This window comes from Lissotriton vulgaris, chromosome 8 (assembly GCF_964263255.1).
Source record: "Lissotriton vulgaris chromosome 8, aLisVul1.2, whole genome shotgun sequence".
NCBI classification, from domain to species: domain Eukaryota; kingdom Metazoa; phylum Chordata; class Amphibia; order Caudata; family Salamandridae; genus Lissotriton; species Lissotriton vulgaris.
The window spans coordinates 1,174,019,176-1,174,038,925 of record NC_141696.1 but is presented as its reverse complement, the minus strand read 5'-3'; the positions used below and the strand labels follow the sequence as shown (position 1 = coordinate 1,174,038,925).

The following is a 19,750-nucleotide window of genomic DNA, read 5'->3' as shown; positions in this document are numbered from 1 at the left end:
ACGTGCCATACAAGACCCCTGGCTTTTCCGAAAATGTATTAAAACCTGGTTGTTCGCCTCCATCTAGACAGTCGACTCTTCGGTTTCTAGCAGTACTCTTTCTGTTGTCCTCCGCTGCCACCCCTGGTTGGTTTTCCGCTAGCGCTGGGACGCCCTGCTGTTGGGGCAGCCATGCGCTATATAGGTAAAATTAACATAACATAATATAACTTCCGTTAATTTAGAATGGGCTATAATATACACAATATGATAAATGCTGCAAACCTCCGTATTAGGGCTTTGTTTCTGAAAAACAAAAAATATATGAGCCTCATAACCTGAACATTTCTTCCTAGAGCTTATGGAGTGTTTTTTGGGAAAACATGCCTATAGTGGCGATCTCTTGTCAGAAAAAAATATCACTTAGCCCCCTCGCCCGCTTCAAGCAAGGCAGGCTTTCTGAGGCTCTGAAGCTGTGGAATTAGTATTGGCTTACCTTTGCCAGGGAGCGTCATCAGAATCTAAGCCATTCCCAGCTTTAAATAAAGCAGCAGAACCAAGTGATGGGCATTGCAGATACCCCACTTTGACCTACCTCTAATTACCTCTTTGCCAATTTAAAGGTAGAATATGTCCAGCATCATGCCAATGGTTGGTAGGACTTTATGGAAGGTTATATGTACTACAAAAATTTATTGATTAGCACAATTATCGAATCACATACACCTCTATATACTAACACAAGCCCATTACTACGCATTTTCACTAGCAACGGTACAACTTTTGACATTGATGTATCATTGAAATACTTACAGGATGCTTCAAAGTGCACATCTCGTATAAAACACAGCCCAAAGACCAGATATCTCTGCAAACAAAATAAACAATGAAACATTCTTAAAATGCTAATCTGCTCAGGAATAACAAAATCCATTTCAAAAACATAATTTGATGTGAAGACAGAGTGCAGTGTGTTCACCTTGCCAAAAATTAGTTTTAAAGCAAGGCAGATTAGGCTAGGCAACCACCCAGGTGCGCCCTCCGGCAAGGGAATGTAACATTGCATGTATAAGATCCAAATATTCCCTGTGTGCCAGGAAAGGAGGACATGAGGTGTAGCACAGGAGCCTTTACAAATTGCACCTGTATTCCATCTCACATAACATTTCAATAGCATACATTTTAAGGACAATGGGCCTGATTTAAAGTTTGTCAGGCGGCCCGCCCTAGCAGACTATCGGCCACCATCTTCTGAGATCACCGCCAGCCTTGCCATGGTCTAATGAGTCTATGCATCAGCTGCGGCCTGCACAGGTAAGCGCGGTGGGTGGGGCGGGCGAAGCAGGGGTGAGTTGACAGACAACAGACTAGGTATTATTTATTTAAATATACATATTTTGTCATCTGTCAAATTCCCCCCCACTCCCATCCCACCCCGCCGCGTCTCACCGCGCTTACATGTGCCAGCCGCCGCTGCTATGCATTGAATGTTTGCTGAGCGGTCACCATATATAAAGTCCAACAAACCATTTCTTGCATTACAAAAACAAGCTCCCAGATCGGGGAATAACTCTGTAAAACAAAAAAGGGTGGTGGCTAATTTTTCTTTTTTTCTCTTGAGGGCTTCCAGGCTTTTCCTGGAGGCCCGAAAGAGAAAAAGACAACATCAGACAACTGGCTCTAAATAGGGTGGGTTTTTAATGCCCTAAGTGCCCTAAGTCTGTCTGCCCATCGATGTACCGTTTCCACCGATGGATGCTCCACTGGCGGAAACAGCACGGTCTACCCGACTCTAAATAGAGGGGGTGAACAGATACAAAAGTGGTAGAGTGCCCTGTCCTTCAAACTCTAAATCAGAACCAATGTCTTTTATGAAACTACTGTAGTACACTGCTAAAAAAGGAAAACGAGTAATACATACACAAAAACTTGTCAAAATGTAACTTGTTTAACTGAAAGAATTTTTAATGGGCTAAATACTGGTGGAACTAAGAACATGAACATACAACCACCTTCACTTTAAATACTAAAAAAAGTATTACTTTTTTTAAGAGGAGCATTTAGACAAGGTACACGGCATCAAGGTGGTCTGTATAGTAGACATAACTATGACAGGTCTGTCCTGGCCGTTAAGGGTCTGCACGAACACAAGTTGTGGTCACTCTGTTAGTTTTCTGAACCCTTTATCATCTTGTTGCCAAGTAGGTGTTCTTCTAAAGATAACCTTGCGACATGGCCTAGCCAGACATTTCCTATTGTGTAGAAAGTAACATTTTGCAAACATCACATCTATTGCAATTGCAAGGCCACCGGTAAGCCCATAAACTGACATCACCTTACTTCATCAAGCCACCACTCCGCCTCTTTGAAAGCTGCGATTGTTTATTCCCTAATAAAAATTACTGATGTTTGAAATATAATCACTTGGGATTTTGACTGCATCGGCCTTAATAAAAAGAGGCTGAAAGACTGATTGGCTTCATCTACAGTTCAATCCATCCAAGTCAGGGCTATAGTGAAACCAACTGCACCACTCAAAACATAAGTGCAGATCCAGTCTGTACGCTCTATTTCTTCTGTTATAAACTTGCTATGAAATTTTATTGTAGCACCTCAAACATTACTGGTCTTATAAGATTTCAGTTTGTAATTTCAAGGGCAAAATAACGCACTTCAAAAGCCACTTTACTGCCTGTAGGTTAAGTCAATTGGTTAATATGGCCACTCACGGCGTGGTCATCCTACAAAAATCACCTTTGTCCCAGAACATCTAGCCACCATTTTTGATACAGAGTTTCTGATTGGCTGAACTTCTGATTCCAGAAATGCCTGATTCCAGTGCTATGGCAGTTCATTGTTTCCTGGACCCATACTATTCAGTGGTAAATCTATGTTCCCCTTTTCCCTAAGCTACCACTAGTTTTGTGTATCCTTAATTCTTCAACTTCCACTACTTGGTGTAGTCCCCCTTTTCACAGTCCTTGCCTTCCAATCGGCCTCCTTACCGGGGCGAGCGTCGTCCCACTGGTCAGTTCCAGCAGCTAAAAGATAAATCGATTATCGTTGTATTTTTAAACAGCTGTCTCAGCCATCATGTACAGAGAGGGGTGGGGCTGCCATGAGGCAGGAGGTGAGGACAGCACAGTGATTCCTGGCAAGGACAGACACTTTGTGGAGAAAACAGCAAATGGCTTCACCAGATAGTATGATGGGCACAGGAAACAGAAAATGAATAATTAGCAAGACAGGAGACCCAGGGTAAAATGTACCAGTGATTCCTCGGGTGGAAAGACTTGCTAGCATAGAGAGCTGGTAGAATGTATCCAATGATCAAGGGCAAGGTGAAGAGGAGGAGGCTACAATGGGCTTGGCTTCCTACCTTCATTCCAGGAGAGAAAGTAGAAAAAGTACAGCTTGGAAAGCAGCAGAAGTGGGGTCATCCCCTGTGCTGATCCTGAATGACCACCCACAGAGGAGAAGTCAGCAGATATATCTATGACATTTTGGAATTTGCTATTCCCTGGAATTTGCTATTCCCAGTAGGAATTAGCCTCTGAGTTCGTTTCTGAAGTGGATGTCTGCAGACATTCTAATTGTATGCCTGACTGCCTGGGACTTGCACAGGTCTTTAAATAACTCTGCTCCCCTTTTATTTCCTTGTATGCCTTAGCCATCTAGATAAGGATTTGAATTTGTTTTATATTCTCAATTTTTTTTCCTTATACTTCACACTTCAAGATACCTGGCTCCTCATTTTTATTTCTTTATTATTTTAAGTTGCTTTTTAGTAGGTGGTAATATTTATTTGGCCAGCCTTCTGCCTGTCCTCCACCTACCCCTATGGGAGAAGTGGAAATTCGCGCTTGCTACGTTTCACATAGGCACCTCCTCTACTGCCTCAGGGTTGCTAAAGAATAGTTCCAGGTATTTTAACAATGCTGCCTAGACTACAGTGATTTAAGATCACTGCTCAAGGTGAGGTGTGGGTTGCTAGGAGCTTCCTCATGAAAGGTTAGTTTTTCTTTCCATCTGAGACAAATCAGAGGAAAAATGCTGGTCTATGTCAAAAATGACTCCCCTGTTTGCCCTGGCAGGTTGCTAGGGTTTCGCCAGACGCCACGTTCAGAGTTCAGAGTGAGTCAGTGTGTATCACAGCGCCCAGAAGCACTCAACCATTTGAGACCCCCCCCCCCCCCCCCCACTCCCCTTGACCGCATGCAGTGCGCACGCTGTATTCACGTAGCATGCATTTCTTACCTTTCGTTTCTATGTTTGTGTTTTCATTGCCAGAAGGAAGTGACCTAAATGAATGGCCAATGGGATTGTATTTTGACAGCTGCGCACAGTTTGTGCCTGGCTTCAGGTCACTGAGGTGAATTAAAAAGTTCATGGAGGGTGCGGGGAAGTGATGTGAGGTCAAATAAACATGCAACAAAGCAGCAGCGTCATATGGAGGTGAGGGTGCGTTAACGAAAAGACACACATCACAGGGAGAAGGCCACAGCAGTGTAGTTGATATGAGGGCATGCATGAACAAGTAAGGTAGCTATATGGACAGAGCGTGGATATTGTCCCATTACCAGAGGCAATTCAGGCTGAGTAATAATACCATGTTTTATGTGCAGCACTTAGCAAAAGCGGGCTGTTTAAGTAATGATGTATTTGTATTATTGTTCTGTCACCTCAACATGCAAGTTTTATTTAAATGGCTTATTAGGTCTAGTTATTGGCAACGTCCGCTGTATTCTACATGTATTGTCGTTCACTGTCTAAAGAGGGCTTCAGAGGACCATTTCTTTATCACTGCAGGTGGATGAATGGCTCTAGGGTGTATCAGTCCGCCTGGGATGAATGCATTTAAATGTAGGGATTATTTTACAAACTCTTTTGCAAGTTAAAATGCATCACTACACTCTCAGTCATATTCCATCCGCTATACCACAACTGCACATCCAGGGCCACATTAAGCATGTTTTTGAGTTCTGACAAGACGTATTTTGCCCCCCCCAATTCTCTCCACTCTATACAACTTTTAATTTATTAGCAAAATCCAGCTCATTCACGGTCTTATGAAGACAGCAAATTCTGAATCATATGTTAGATTTTCAGAAACAGTAAATGAAGAAGCAAAAAGGCATGCAAGTATTTCCATGATATGGTATAGAAATGGAATTTGCTTAAACTAAAACCTGTGGTAAGGCTGATTTTGCAAGATACCCATCTTCAGTTGAGTATCTCACTCATTGTAGGTCTTTGTTACGCTCCTGTGACTGACTCAGTTACTTAGCGATAATCTTGAATTCCTATCTTCTGGTTTTCTCCCAGAAATTAGGTAGAACTAGCTGGCACTTTGCTGTCGAGAGTCAACTCAACTGCGAATGTGCAAAATCTGAACAGTGTGTGTAAAATCATGTGAACAGGATCATGTTCGTTTCACTTTAATAGCATAATAAAAGTTTTGTTTGTAATTAACTATGTGCAAATATACAGGGCTTGTCAGCAACTCCAGCACCCTTAATTAAAACTCTCCCAAATAATAATGCTAGTAACCGTGTTAGAATCAGATATGAGCAGTTTCACAGGTTAGTGCTTTGATCGAAAAGATTTCTGGTTGGGTAAAATTCTGAAACACTGCATCTTTCAAATCAAAAATCAAAAAGGTAAGCAGATGTGCACTTGCAGTACAACGACTCTGCACCAAAGTCCACAATGACGGGCAGTACAGGGGAGTGTCAACAACAATTCTTCAGTTAAGAACTAATTGTAAGCACATAAAACCCCACAACTACCAGAAACTGCCTTCTGGCATGGCTCATAGGAGGTAAAGATGACACGCTGATAACGTAACAAATTACGATCGAAGAGGAAGGACTTTTGCAGTCAGTGTTCGAGTAGCATGCCCATCCACCTTCATTGTGGCCCTTGCACTCAAATTAGTCAAAATCCAGGTTGAAATCGAGCGGTTTCCTCAAATATGAGCTCTTTCAGCCTCTCTTTAGGCAAATCGTCCAACTCCATTGCAAAAGTGAATGGCGCTTCAGCTACAGGCTCATCACTGGGGTCATAATACTGTTCCAAGTAAGGATGTGCCAAAGCTTCCTCGACCTCTATTCTCTTGTGAGGGTTGAAAGTCAACATTTTATCCAACAAATCAAGTGCTTTGGGATCAGCATTTTGGAAAAGCCTATTCCAAGGAACCTTGCTTTTGTGCGGGAGGGAAAGCAAATAGTTTCTGGCTTTTAAATTAATTATGCAATTCAAGTCCTCCTGAGAAGGCGACCCAAGGATACCTAGGATATGGTTAAGCTGATCAAGGTAATGTTTTCCTGGGAAGATGGGCCTGTTGGACAGCATCTCTGCCAAAATACAACCTACAGACCAAATATCAATTGACTTGGTATAGCCCTTAGAATTTAACATGATCTCCGGTGCACGGTACCAGCGAGTAGCTACATACTCTGTCAGGAAACCTGTATGATCATGATCTGGATCTGCTACACGGGCCAATCCAAAGTCACAGATCTTAAGATCACAAGTCGTGTTGAGCAGCAAGTTTGATGGCTTTAGGTCACGGTGTAGAACATTAGCTGAATGAATGTATTTCAGCCCACGCAAAATCTGATAGAGGAAATAACAGATATGGTCGTTGCTAAGATGTTGGGTTTTTAAGAGTTTGTACAGATCAGTCTCCATTAGGTCCTGTACGATGTATACATCCTTCATTTGCTCGATGGAAGGTGCCCGGATAATGTCATTGATTCCAATAATGTTTTCATGTTTAAAGCGAAGTAGGATTTTGATCTCCCTTAGAGTTCGCTGGCAGTATGTCTGATGTTCAAAGGGGCTGATTTTCTTGATGGCTACTCGGACTTTACAGACATTATCATAGGCGGAACACACCATGCCGTATGCCCCTTCCCCGATGTAGGAGAGGCTGGTGTAACGGGGGCCCACGTCGAAGGCCTGCCCCCGCACAATCTCGGGCCCCCCGCAGTTGGCAGACGCCATCTTCCCCCGGTGCGGTGTGGCTGGCTCGGGCGCGCCGCCGGAGCTTGGCTGTCCACGGGCTCCGCCGCTCGCGCTCTCCCCTGGAGGGTGGGGGCAGCTCGCGCCGCGGCCGTTACAAGCACAGGGGAGCTCGCGCCTGCTGCAGCCGCTGATGGTGACGTGAGAAGCAGCCGGGCTCGAGAGTCATTAACCAGGTCTAAACGCTTTCTTTTGCACCTCTATATCACTTATTTACACTACCATCTCTTGCAGCTCTACTCACCTATATATGTCTCTCAACTACCTTTACATGCAATTGTTTTCAGCTCCCTCAATCTCTAAACTGTCCTCTACCACTACTCATTATAAAGCTAGTCTCTTACCTACTGTTCCAGTATATTGCTTTTTTCTTAAAAACAAGTCATAACACTTTCACGGAGTTTCTTTAACTTAAACTTATACTGTGCAACGGCTCACCAACTTAAAACTTACCCCACAAAAAAATATTACTGATCAAATAAGCAAAACCTAATACATGTACCAATGCTTGTTAGAATTACCAGTAGCTGAGATTAATTCAGTTTCCACCGATCACCTTTTAGTTTTCCTCCTATTTGTATGAATTGACATCAACCCCCTGTCTGAAATGAAAATCTATCCTGCAGCATGAACAATCTTTTGGTTTCTCATTGGTACATAACTGACAAAGTATGAGGGGTGCAAGGATCTCTCAGAGTTTTACTCCACGGAATTCTGTGGGGATACCTAAAAACTCAGGGAGAGTCCGCGGAGCTCTGCGAGAGGTGGAATAGCCATACATCATGCTGATTTATAGTGCCGTGAGATTGTCCTGTGCTGTAAAATCAGTGCAAACGACCCCATGTGGCGTGGCAGAGGGCACTGATTCTTCCTGCCGGTCGAGTAGATTTTCTACTTAAGCTGCAGCTTTCTCAATGAGAGGGGTATCAACCTGCCGCAACAGCCAGTGTCGAGAAATCGCAGCAGGACTCGTCCTAGTGCTTGATTTTCCCGCTTGCACTAGCCAGCTTAACGCTGGCGAGAAAAACTCAGCCAAGCAGCGGGTGATAGAGTTTTTCCAGAACTCTGCGCTCCAGCCAGAACTCTGGAAATTCCGCCAGTGGAGCGGAGTTTGCCACCCACCCCTACAAAGTATACATTTATTTATTTGTTTATTATAAAGTGCTGCATGTCACTACAGTCCCTTCAGATCACTGAAACAGATAGACAAAATAAACCTAAAACTTTATGAAAGCATGTGAGTTAGAGTACAACCAGAGGAGGAGATCTGGCATTCTTTGATTGCTCCCAGGAAGTGATAGACTTAATTGAAAGACTGTTTGAAGAGTTTGGAGTTTCCTGAACTGGAGGAACAAGGGTTCTCTTTGGAACCAAGGCTATTCAAAAGTTCAAGTCCATGGACCCCCAAGGATCTGCCATCACACTTTAGTCCATTAAGGGAAAATTGTTAGATCAGACGGGCCAAGCAGAATTTTAGGTTCCCGGTGGGTACATAATGGTCTGCCCATTTTTTAAGGTAGCCATAACCTTTGCCCAATATGCCCTGTACATACAGGATAGCAATCTCAAAGTGATCCTAATATTGGCTACCTGACTTTGTACTCTTTACAACCTGACAAGGAGTTTTTTGGAAGCCCATTATATACTACTTGTTGGACCCGGCCTATTAGGCAGGTTCACCCCTAGACTTTTTGCGTTTTCCTAGCCTATTTATGGAACCTGGTATTTGTGATTTTAGGCCTCTGCGCACTTTTTCACTGTGGTACAGTGTAAAGTGCTTGAGCTCTCTGTGGATGAATGGTGAGTGACCTGCCCTCCCATAGGAATGAATGGGGAATATGTATGCCCATGGTAGTTCCTGATGCGTGGGGAGTGCAGGGGCGAGTTTGGTATGAGAGAACTCGTGAGAATGAATGCCGCAAAATGATGTATGCGACATGGCTGTGTCTAGTCTAGAAGTCCTACTTTTGGAAGTTGGCATATTTGTGCAAGTTGGTGCTAGCGTGTGATTGGCTGGTGAGCCTGGCCCAGAGTGCATGGGCCTGCTTGTGGATTGACTGTCTGGTTTGAGGATGACAGGGGCTGGAGAGCCCAGGAGGTTGTCTGAAGTCAGCCCATGGATGAAAGGCAGCATCTGCTGCCAGGGAAGTGGGAGGAGATGGCACCTGATAGTGAAGGGCTGTTCCTGTGTAACTACAAAGCTGGCTCCACCTCCCGCTGGGCGACTGACACCTCTGTCCCTGATACTGAAGGGGACTTCCCTCTAAACCAGTCCAGCTGGTTCTCACACTGCCTGCTTCAAAGGACTTCAAAGGTTTTGCACTGTATAAAAAGGGGTTGTATCCCCTTCCAAAATGTTCTTGTTTTCAACTTGAATCTGCCAGGGGCTGCTGCTGCTTGAGCTAAGGGGAATCCCTGGCTCTGCCCAGCCCTGGGCACCTGATGGACTTTCCTGGACTCCTGGGGGACCCCTCTGCCTTGCTGGGCTGATGGGGGGGACTTTGCTTTGCCCCCTGGGACTCTCTGGACCTTTGTGCAGCATGGTGGAGCTGCATTGCTGGAAGGACCCTTTTTACTTTTTATTCTAGCGCTTTGGGAGCACTTTATTGCCCATAGCGCTTTCGAGCGCTTTATTTTTGATTCTAGCGCTGAGGAGCGCTTTGCCAGCCTGGCGAGTGCCCACCTCGCTTATTTGTTACTTTATTTAAACTTCGGCTGCCCACGCCGGTATTGCCGATCTTTTAAAATGCCTCCCCGCCTGCCTGCCTAAAGGAGAAGGGCCGCTGCGCTGCCCGCAGCGACCCGGAAGTGGATGGCCGGCCGGCCAATCCCAGCGCGGCCGGCCGGAAGTCCCGCCCCCGCAGCCCGAGAGGAGAGAGGCTGCCCGGGGGAGAGAAGGAGGACGAGTGATGGCGGCTGGTCGGCAGGGCTCCCGTGAGCGGAGGGAGCCCTGCAGCGAGAGGAGCGGCCTGAGGACGGAAGCGGAGGGGGCGCGAGGCACATTTGTCGGTGCCTGCCCCCACCGCGAGGCTCCCCGGCGAGAGAGAGGAGGCAGCATGGCGGCCGGATCGCAGGGCTCCCGTGATGCGAGGGAGCCCTGCTGCAGGAGGAAGACCGGCAGCAACGAGAGCCCCGGTGAGTCTGGGCTGGAGTGGGGCAGAGCAGGGGAGGGGCGCCGGGACGCGATGTCGGTGTCCGCCCCTCCCCCGCAGTAGCGCGAGCTCGCGCTCGGTGAAGAGAAGCCACGAAGGCTTCAAGGGCGGCCCCAGATGGCAGTGGGCCGCCCCAACGTTACCCAGAGTGCCAGAAGGAAGCCATGAAGGCTTCATGGGCGGCCCCGGTTGGCAGTGGGTCGCCCCAACGTGCACGGAGCCCGGAGAGGCTCCCAGCCCCATTTGTTTTGTATTTCGTGCCCTGAGAGGCGCTGGGGGCATTCTATGAAGTGACTGGAGAGTCAGGGCGGCCCCGGATGGCAGTGGGTCGCCCCAACGCTGAAGAGAGCCTGTGTGGCTCAGAGGGGCCATATGTGTTTTTAAGAGCCTGTGTGGCTCCAACGTTTGACCAGTGTTGGCCAGAGCCTGTGTGGCTCCAACGTGCGCAGTGTTGGCTTCAGAGCCTGTGTGGCTTAGCTGGCGCCGTTTTGTTGATTCTCCAGGTGCCCAGCACTTAGTGGGCACCTGCCACGTTTAGGCTTTTTGTACTTTGGACTGGCGCTGCATGGCAGCGCGCCCTGACTTTGGACCCAGGGCATCCTTGCCCCAACAAGGCCAGTTGGCCTAGGGACTGCCACAGGTAGTGGCTTATGTAGGGTAGGCGCAATGTGATTTCTATGCTTTTAAATAGTAATTGCCTACTGTGTGTTTTTGCGCTATTGATTTATTAGGCACCTCTGAATGTTTATGCATTATGTGTCTTCCTTTCCATGCGCTGCACCTCTGAATGTTTAGTCATCATGTGTCTTCTTGCGCTGCACCCCTGAATGTATTTTATTGCATCATGTGCCCTATTCTTAACACCTCTGAATGTGTTACTGCATCATGTGTCTTCCTTTCCATGCGCTGCACCTCTGAATGTTTAGTCATCATGTGTCTTCTTGCGCTGCACCCCTGAATGTGATTTTATTGCATCATGTGCTCTATTCTTAACACCTCTGAATGTTTAGTCATCATGTGTTTCTCCTTATTACTCCTCTGAATGTGTTCATGCATCATGGGTAAGGTGTTCTGGTTTATGCCCCTAAATGTGGTTATTCTTAGGTGGTTGTCTTTTCTACTCCTCTGAATGTAGGTTTATTGCATCATGAGTAATGTATTCTTTCTTAGACCCCTAATGCTGTGTGATACTTAGGTGGTTCTTCTTTCTTAGTACAGGTGGTCCTAGTAAGGTCCTGGTTCCTGTTACCAGTGGTTACTGGTTGTTATCTTTGTGATTACCATTTTATGTTTTATTATTTCTTATTCTAGAAGTGCTATATCTGACTATGACAGTGGCCCTTGTGGCCCTGTCTTGTGTACATAATCCCTGTGAATATTGCCCGTGCCAGTTGGCACCATGTATATGTGTGATTTTATCTGATGTGTTTTTACAATACAAAAGTTATTTTTATAATAACCTTGTGTGGAGTCTCTTCTGTGGTGTGCCTAGTATGTTGTTGCTGTTGTGCGCTGGCGCAAATGCTTTACACATTGCCTCCGAGTTTAGCCTTACTGCTTGTGCCAAGCTACCAAGGGGGTGAGCAGAGGTTATCTTGGCGTGTGACTTCCTTGCCCTGACTAGAATGGTGGTTTCTGCCTGGCTTTGGCGTCAGCCTTAGCCTACCAGAAATAGCCAGTTCTAACATTGTTGGTCAGCGGTGCGGATTTTGGACTTGTGTTTGCGCAGTGCCATAGCGACAACTGGCTACATTACAAAACTCTGCAATTGTTTTTTTCAGATAGTCACATGTTTGGGATTATTGTTTTTGATTTTTTTCCTCAAGAGTGTCATTTTCAAATGTGTTTCTGCGCTTTAGGTTTAGTGGCAGATGAGAGAAAGTGACAGGGCGGGACGCCATTAGAGGGGGGAGGTTCCCATAGATTAGGAATCCCTTGCTGGGTCCCGTGTCCAATCCCAAATCCTGTCCCTGTGTGGGTAGATGGAAGAGAGGGAGTGTGAGGAGAAATGACTAGCTCAGGAGGGTGGTTGTTCCCTGAGTGTAGTGTGTGTGTCTGGATTCCCCAGTGTGGTAGGATCCAGTGGTGGCAGCTTAAATGTGTCCAGTGTATTAATTCCCATTCCCCGCTCCCAGAGTTTGGTACCTGTGTCACGTGTGGTCAGGTTGAGTGATCAGGGGTGGTGGAAACTGCCTTACCAGTCCGAGGGGGGGGAGTGTGCGAATGAGTGATGTGCTGAACTGGAGGAGTTGGTGTGAGTTTTCTTTTTGTTAAAGAGCTTGCATGAGAGGTGTACCTCTGGTGGTGTGCAGGAGGTCCTGCAGAGGCACTGGACAAGAAGGTGGATGTCTGGCGGTGTGCTAGATGTCTTGCAGAGGCATTAGGGGGTGGTTCCAAAAGGAGTGACTTGTGTATCTGATGATCCTGTAAAGGGGAAGAGGTTCATGTGTAACCCAGCTGGGTCCCAGTAGTATGGTAGGGGTGTAGGGGCTCACGCCCTGTCTCAGTGGAGGCGGAGTGAGTGTGGGACGGTGTGTCCCACGTTGGCCTGAAACCCTATCTCAGGGCCTGGAGGGTTCCTTAAGGGAGCGCCAGGTCAGGGGCCTAAGCTGTACATAGGTCATTTGAGGAGGATCTTCCTGTGTCTAGAGGACGGGGAGTGTCTGTAACCAGAACTCCGGCGGTCCTAGTGTTGGGCAGTACCGCTCCTAAGTGGAGGGTGCAGAAGTCCTGGCTCGCTGAGCATTTGACCGTCTAGAGTGCTTGACCATTTGTGGGGCCTCTGGAGGTCGTTCCCCGAGGAGGGGGGAAAGCCGGGTTGGGGTGTGGCCTGTACTGGAGGAGAGTGTGTCGCTGATACGCCGCTGGCGTGTGCTCTGTCTAGCCTGAGACATACTGATACTGGAAGGGGGTGCAGAGGGACGGTGTCCTTACTTCTGACCCCGGTGTAACCTGAGGGTTTAGATCTTAGGTTGGGAGATTAGGAAACTTCTAGGTCAAGAGGAATCTCTACCAAAGTGGATCAGCTGAAGAGACTGAGGGGGCTGCCCTTGCTGTGTGTTCTGGGGCTCACCTGCAGTTTGTTGTTTTCACTAAGGTAGAGGAAAGGGGGCTTTGCTGTGTGCAGTGTCCCCCCACCTGCTTGAAGAGGAACTGTGCTGTGTGCTTTGTACCTCAGAAGTGAAATAGTTTCCAGGTGGTAGACCAGTGATGGAGTGAGGTCCTGATCTGGTAGAAGAATTGTGTTCTGGTGAGTGCTTTTCTGTGAGGGTGCGGAAACCCAGAAGTAGAGGTAGGGTGGGGCGTTCTTGCCCGTGACCTCTGGTCAGCTTGAGGGTATGGTCCCTAGGTTGTTGGATCAGTGGTAGTTGTAGCTACACTGAGAGAGAGAGTGGAGAATGGCTATTGTATGCCAGGGGTTACTACCCCCCACTCTGTGGATTAGTTAGGACCTGTGATTTGGATGGCCTATGGCCTGGTCTTGGCTGTGGATGACTAGTGTGTACCAGTGGGGTACCCTAGTTGAGTCAGAGAGTTATTATTTGGAGGAAACCATGTAGGTTCAGAGTGGCGCAAAACTGGACGGTGTCCCTGCTGTGCGAGGCCGTGTCCGTGGTTTTGTCGCCCAAAGCAGTGAAGCCCATCAGTGGTGTGATTGGTCTACCCTGCGTTTTGGCTGGAAGGGGGTTGTGTTGGACCCGGCCTATTAGGCAGGTTCACCCCTAGACTTTTTGCGTTTTCCTAGCCTATTTATGGAACCTGGTATTTGTGATTTTAGGCCTCTGCGCACTTTTTCACTGTGGTACAGTGTAAAGTGCTTGAGCTCTCTGTGGATGAATGGTGAGTGACCTGCCCTCCCATAGGAATGAATGGGGAATATGTATGCCCATGGTAGTTCCTGATGCGTGGGGAGTGCAGGGGCGAGTTTGGTATGAGAGAACTCGTGAGAATGAATGCCGCAAAATGATGTATGCGACATGGCTGTGTCTAGTCTAGAAGTCCTACTTTTGGAAGTTGGCATATTTGTGCAAGTTGGTGCTAGCGTGTGATTGGCTGGTGAGCCTGGCCCAGAGTGCATGGGCCTGCTTGTGGATTGACTGTCTGGTTTGAGGATGACAGGGGCTGGAGAGCCCAGGAGGTTGTCTGAAGTCAGCCCATGGATGAAAGGCAGCATCTGCTGCCAGGGAAGTGGGAGGAGATGGCACCTGATAGTGAAGGGCTGTTCCTGTGTAACTACAAAGCTGGCTCCACCTCCCGCTGGGCGACTGACACCTCTGTCCCTGATACTGAAGGGGACTTCCCTCTAAACCAGTCCAGCTGGTTCTCACACTGCCTGCTTCAAAGGACTTCAAAGGTTTTGCACTGTATAAAAAGGGGTTGTATCCCCTTCCAAAATGTTCTTGTTTTCAACTTGAATCTGCCAGGGGCTGCTGCTGCTTGAGCTAAGGGGAATCCCTGGCTCTGCCCAGCCCTGGGCACCTGATGGACTTTCCTGGACTCCTGGGGGACCCCTCTGCCTTGCTGGGCTGATGGGGGGGACTTTGCTTTGCCCCCTGGGACTCTCTGGACCTTTGTGCAGCATGGTGGAGCTGCATTGCTGGAAGGACCCTTTTTACTTTTTATTCTAGCGCTTTGGGAGCACTTTATTGCCCATAGCGCTTTCGAGCGCTTTATTTTTGATTCTAGCGCTGAGGAGCGCTTTGCCAGCCTGGCGAGTGCCCACCTCGCTTATTTGTTACTTTATTTAAACTTCGGCTGCCCACGCCGGTATTGCCGATCTTTTAAAATGCCTCCCCGCCTGCCTGCCTAAAGGAGAAGGGCCGCTGCGCTGCCCGCAGCGACCCGGAAGTGGATGGCCGGCCGGCCAATCCCAGCGCGGCCGGCCGGAAGTCCCGCCCCCGCAGCCCGAGAGGAGAGAGGCTGCCCGGGGGAGAGAAGGAGGACGAGTGATGGCGGCTGGTCGGCAGGGCTCCCGTGAGCGGAGGGAGCCCTGCAGCGAGAGGAGCGGCCTGAGGACGGAAGCGGAGGGGGCGCGAGGCACATTTGTCGGTGCCTGCCCCCACCGCGAGGCTCCCCGGCGAGAGAGAGGAGGCAGCATGGCGGCCGGATCGCAGGGCTCCCGTGATGCGAGGGAGCCCTGCTGCAGGAGGAAGACCGGCAGCAACGAGAGCCCCGGTGAGTCTGGGCTGGAGTGGGGCAGAGCAGGGGAGGGGCGCCGGGACGCGATGTCGGTGTCCGCCCCTCCCCCGCAGTAGCGCGAGCTCGCGCTCGGTGAAGAGAAGCCACGAAGGCTTCAAGGGCGGCCCCAGATGGCAGTGGGCCGCCCCAACGTTACCCAGAGTGCCAGAAGGAAGCCATGAAGGCTTCATGGGCGGCCCCGGTTGGCAGTGGGTCGCCCCAACGTGCACGGAGCCCGGAGAGGCTCCCAGCCCCATTTGTTTTGTATTTCGTGCCCTGAGAGGCGCTGGGGGCATTCTATGAAGTGACTGGAGAGTCAGGGCGGCCCCGGATGGCAGTGGGTCGCCCCAACGCTGAAGAGAGCCTGTGTGGCTCAGAGGGGCCATATGTGTTTTTAAGAGCCTGTGTGGCTCCAACGTTTGACCAGTGTTGGCCAGAGCCTGTGTGGCTCCAACGTGCGCAGTGTTGGCTTCAGAGCCTGTGTGGCTTAGCTGGCGCCGTTTTGTTGATTCTCCAGGTGCCCAGCACTTAGTGGGCACCTGCCACGTTTAGGCTTTTTGTACTTTGGACTGGCGCTGCATGGCAGCGCGCCCTGACTTTGGACCCAGGGCATCCTTGCCCCAACAAGGCCAGTTGGCCTAGGGACTGCCACAGGTAGTGGCTTATGTAGGGTAGGCGCAATGTGATTTCTATGCTTTTAAATAGTAATTGCCTACTGTGTGTTTTTGCGCTATTGATTTATTAGGCACCTCTGAATGTTTATGCATTATGTGTCTTCCTTTCCATGCGCTGCACCTCTGAATGTTTAGTCATCATGTGTCTTCTTGCGCTGCACCCCTGAATGTATTTTATTGCATCATGTGCCCTATTCTTAACACCTCTGAATGTGTTACTGCATCATGTGTCTTCCTTTCCATGCGCTGCACCTCTGAATGTTTAGTCATCATGTGTCTTCTTGCGCTGCACCCCTGAATGTGATTTTATTGCATCATGTGCTCTATTCTTAACACCTCTGAATGTTTAGTCATCATGTGTTTCTCCTTATTACTCCTCTGAATGTGTTCATGCATCATGGGTAAGGTGTTCTGGTTTATGCCCCTAAATGTGGTTATTCTTAGGTGGTTGTCTTTTCTACTCCTCTGAATGTAGGTTTATTGCATCATGAGTAATGTATTCTTTCTTAGACCCCTAATGCTGTGTGATACTTAGGTGGTTCTTCTTTCTTAGTACAGGTGGTCCTAGTAAGGTCCTGGTTCCTGTTACCAGTGGTTACTGGTTGTTATCTTTGTGATTACCATTTTATGTTTTATTATTTCTTATTCTAGAAGTGCTATATCTGACTATGACAGTGGCCCTTGTGGCCCTGTCTTGTGTACATAATCCCTGTGAATATTGCCCGTGCCAGTTGGCACCATGTATATGTGTGATTTTATCTGATGTGTTTTTACAATACAAAAGTTATTTTTATAATAACCTTGTGTGGAGTCTCTTCTGTGGTGTGCCTAGTATGTTGTTGCTGTTGTGCGCTGGCGCAAATGCTTTACACATTGCCTCCGAGTTTAGCCTTACTGCTTGTGCCAAGCTACCAAGGGGGTGAGCAGAGGTTATCTTGGCGTGTGACTTCCTTGCCCTGACTAGAATGGTGGTTTCTGCCTGGCTTTGGCGTCAGCCTTAGCCTACCAGAAATAGCCAGTTCTAACACTACTTTACACTAGACCAGTAAGACCAGTGTCTGCGTCCGCACAGTTTGGTGATCAGCTTGGAGGAGTGAACAGATCTGCTGAAGTATAGAAAGCAGGAATATACCTGAAAAGGGGAGTCCTTGACCCTAACTCACAATAAACCTTCCTATATTCAAACTTTGTATTCCTTAGCTGCTATTTTTCGGTAAACATAAATGTTTCAAAATACTGTAGTTAAGGGGAAGGGGTAGGGAGTCAAGACATACTGTTCCATATCACTATCTCCTTATGTTAGAACGTTTCAGACAGTGGCTAACGTTGAAACAGTCTTTTGGCTGATAAGAGGGAATAACCGCAACAGAGATTTGGAGGGTAAATGTTATTGAACATTGTTCTGTGGAAACCCATATGTTTTCCCTTGAAAGAAAAAGCTAATCAAGTGATCTGTGGTCCCTTTCATTGCTGGTATTACCGCCGTACCTGGATATTTGCTGCTTGCCTACTCATCACGGACCCTGATTCAAGAGGAACCTGTGCCTGAAATCGATCTAACTGCCGGGGCAGGGACTGCGAGACCCAGGGTGCTTCGCGCATTAACATCCAGCGCACCTGGTGTCTCTTCCCCGCCCACAGCTCCCTGTGCTTATCAACGGCTCGCGGCCCCCGCTCCGCGGGAGCCGCTCGCAGCCGTGATCTGTGGTCCCTTTCATTGCTGGTATTACCGCCGTACCTGGATATTTGCTGCTTGCCTACTCATCACGGACCCTGATTCAAGAGGAACCTGTGCCTGAAATCGATCTAACTGCCGGGGCAGGGACTGCAAGACCCAGGGTGCTTCGCGCATTAACAGCCAGCGCACCTGGTGTCTCTTCCCCGCCTACAGCTCCCTGTGCTTATCAACGGATCGCGCCCCCCGCTCCGCGGGAGCCGCTCGTAGCCGTGATCTGTGGTCCCTTTCATTGCTGGTATTACCGCCGTACCTGGATATTTGCTGCTTGCCTACTCATCACGGACCCTGATTCAAGAGGAACCTGTGCCTGAAATCGATCTAACTGCCGGGGCACGGACTGCGAGACCCAGGGTGCTTCGTGCATTAACATCCAGCGCACCTGGTGTCTCTTCCCCGCCCACAGCTCCTTTATCACAATCCCTCGAGTCTCGCGCTAGCGGGACGCGCGCGGGACCAAGCCCGGGGCTAAGCCCGGGGAAAGGGCGGGCCCTCTGAGGCCCTCAGAGGACCAAGGAGACTGGACTGGGCCCAACTCCCTGGCCGATTTCTGTGTATGTATTGAGTAAGTCTACCCTGCTCCATTACATATAGCTGGTGTCTCTTACAAATGTCATTGCCACCGCTAAGCAAAGACCCTGTTATGTCGGACAAGTTAGGGGGCACGCTTAACGGAACTCTGGACAACTATTTCACAAAGACTGCTGCTGATGTCCCCAAGGAAATTGCTTTAGCAGAGCGGCGAGCGGAACGCCGCCGTTCTGTAGAAAGTATGAAGAATAGGTTATTGACTCAGTCACCCCTACCTGCTGTTGCCACTATTGAAGGGAGCCAAAACGGCAATGAAAGTGTACTTTTCTTGGATAGCCTGCCTCTTGTATTTAGAGACTGTCCGCCGACACCTAGTACTTGCCCTACGATAACTAGAAATGGTCTTTCGCCTACTAATCACACTAGCATTCCTATTATAACTGAGGCTCTGATCACCCCTGCACCTATGACACGTAATACTATACGAAACAGGGCAAAAAAAATCACGCCGCCGCCTAGAATTTATGGCCCACCCCCTAACAAAAAAAGGCGGAAAAGGGGGGAACTTTACCAACAAAAGTTGAGTCACTCTGACTTTGGCAAAAAGGCAAAGACTACCACTGGGAGTGATAAGGCCCCAATAGTTGCATCCGAGGTAACAAATATAACGCCACTACCCTGTACTACTATGCATATAGAAAGGGAGGCTAGCATTGATATCCCCCTAGCTGATATTGTGCCTCAAGTGGCCCATAATTTTGTTACTTTGGAGAGCATCGAATGCTTAATTAGGAACTATTCCCTAGCAATTATAGAGACATTGAATAAGGTGGAAGAAAGACTAGGGAAAATAGAGCAGGAACTAGGAAGAAAGGAAGCTTCTATCAAGACAGCTGCAAATAATGCTTCGCAAATCATTACACTGCCTAACCAACCCATTACATCTGTCCCGATTCCTGTATCGAACATGAATCCGACTACCCCGAAACTCCCCAATAATAATAAAAACAAACAGACTAATCCACCTCCCAATTTATCGACAAGCAAACCCGACCAGAATTCGGCTACTTTGGCCAGTAGACCACCCAAGGGCCTGGGTAATGCATCACTGGGGACACCAACAAGGGAGGGGGAAAGCACTAGGCATACTTGGAGGAGACCAAATCGGGCGCCCCTTCCAGAACTCCCACCGGAAGCAGTGCCTTTCGTGGTAGTCCTCACAGGGGTGCCTGAGTTGGAAGAGGACAAGCGGGAGGGATTTGCTCAACTGAAGAACAAGATCATGCATTGGCTGAGTTTATATAGGCCAATTGCAAGCAACATCAGAGGCGAAATTGTACACGTTCGCCGCCTTCAGTGGTTGGGGGGCAGACCCAAGGATATTGAGGACGACGTGGTGGTAGTGAACTTTAGAGATCAAAATGCAGTCCATTTTATATTAAATTGGCCCCCAGGTAATGCCAACAACCGCATTA

At 48.4% G+C, this 19,750-nt stretch overlaps 2 protein-coding genes across 2 annotated transcripts in view; both read right to left on the bottom strand.

Annotated features, from left to right (window-relative positions):
* NEK5 (NIMA related kinase 5) overlaps window positions 1–19,750 on the bottom strand; it is a 416,861-nt gene that overhangs the window by 265,027 nt on the left and 132,084 nt on the right. The window contains exon 8 of the mRNA XM_086935035.1: window positions 793–847. Coding sequence (XP_086791161.1) covers window positions 793–847 — 55 coding nt within the window. The remainder of the gene's footprint in view (window positions 1–792; window positions 848–19,750) is intronic.
* LOC147698450 (mitogen-activated protein kinase 1) lies at window positions 5,770–7,151 on the bottom strand. Its single transcript, XM_086935036.1, has one exon. The coding sequence runs from the start codon at window positions 6,985–6,987 to the stop codon at window positions 5,917–5,919; it is 1,071 nt and encodes a 356-aa protein (XP_086791162.1). The 5' UTR covers window positions 6,988–7,151; the 3' UTR covers window positions 5,770–5,916.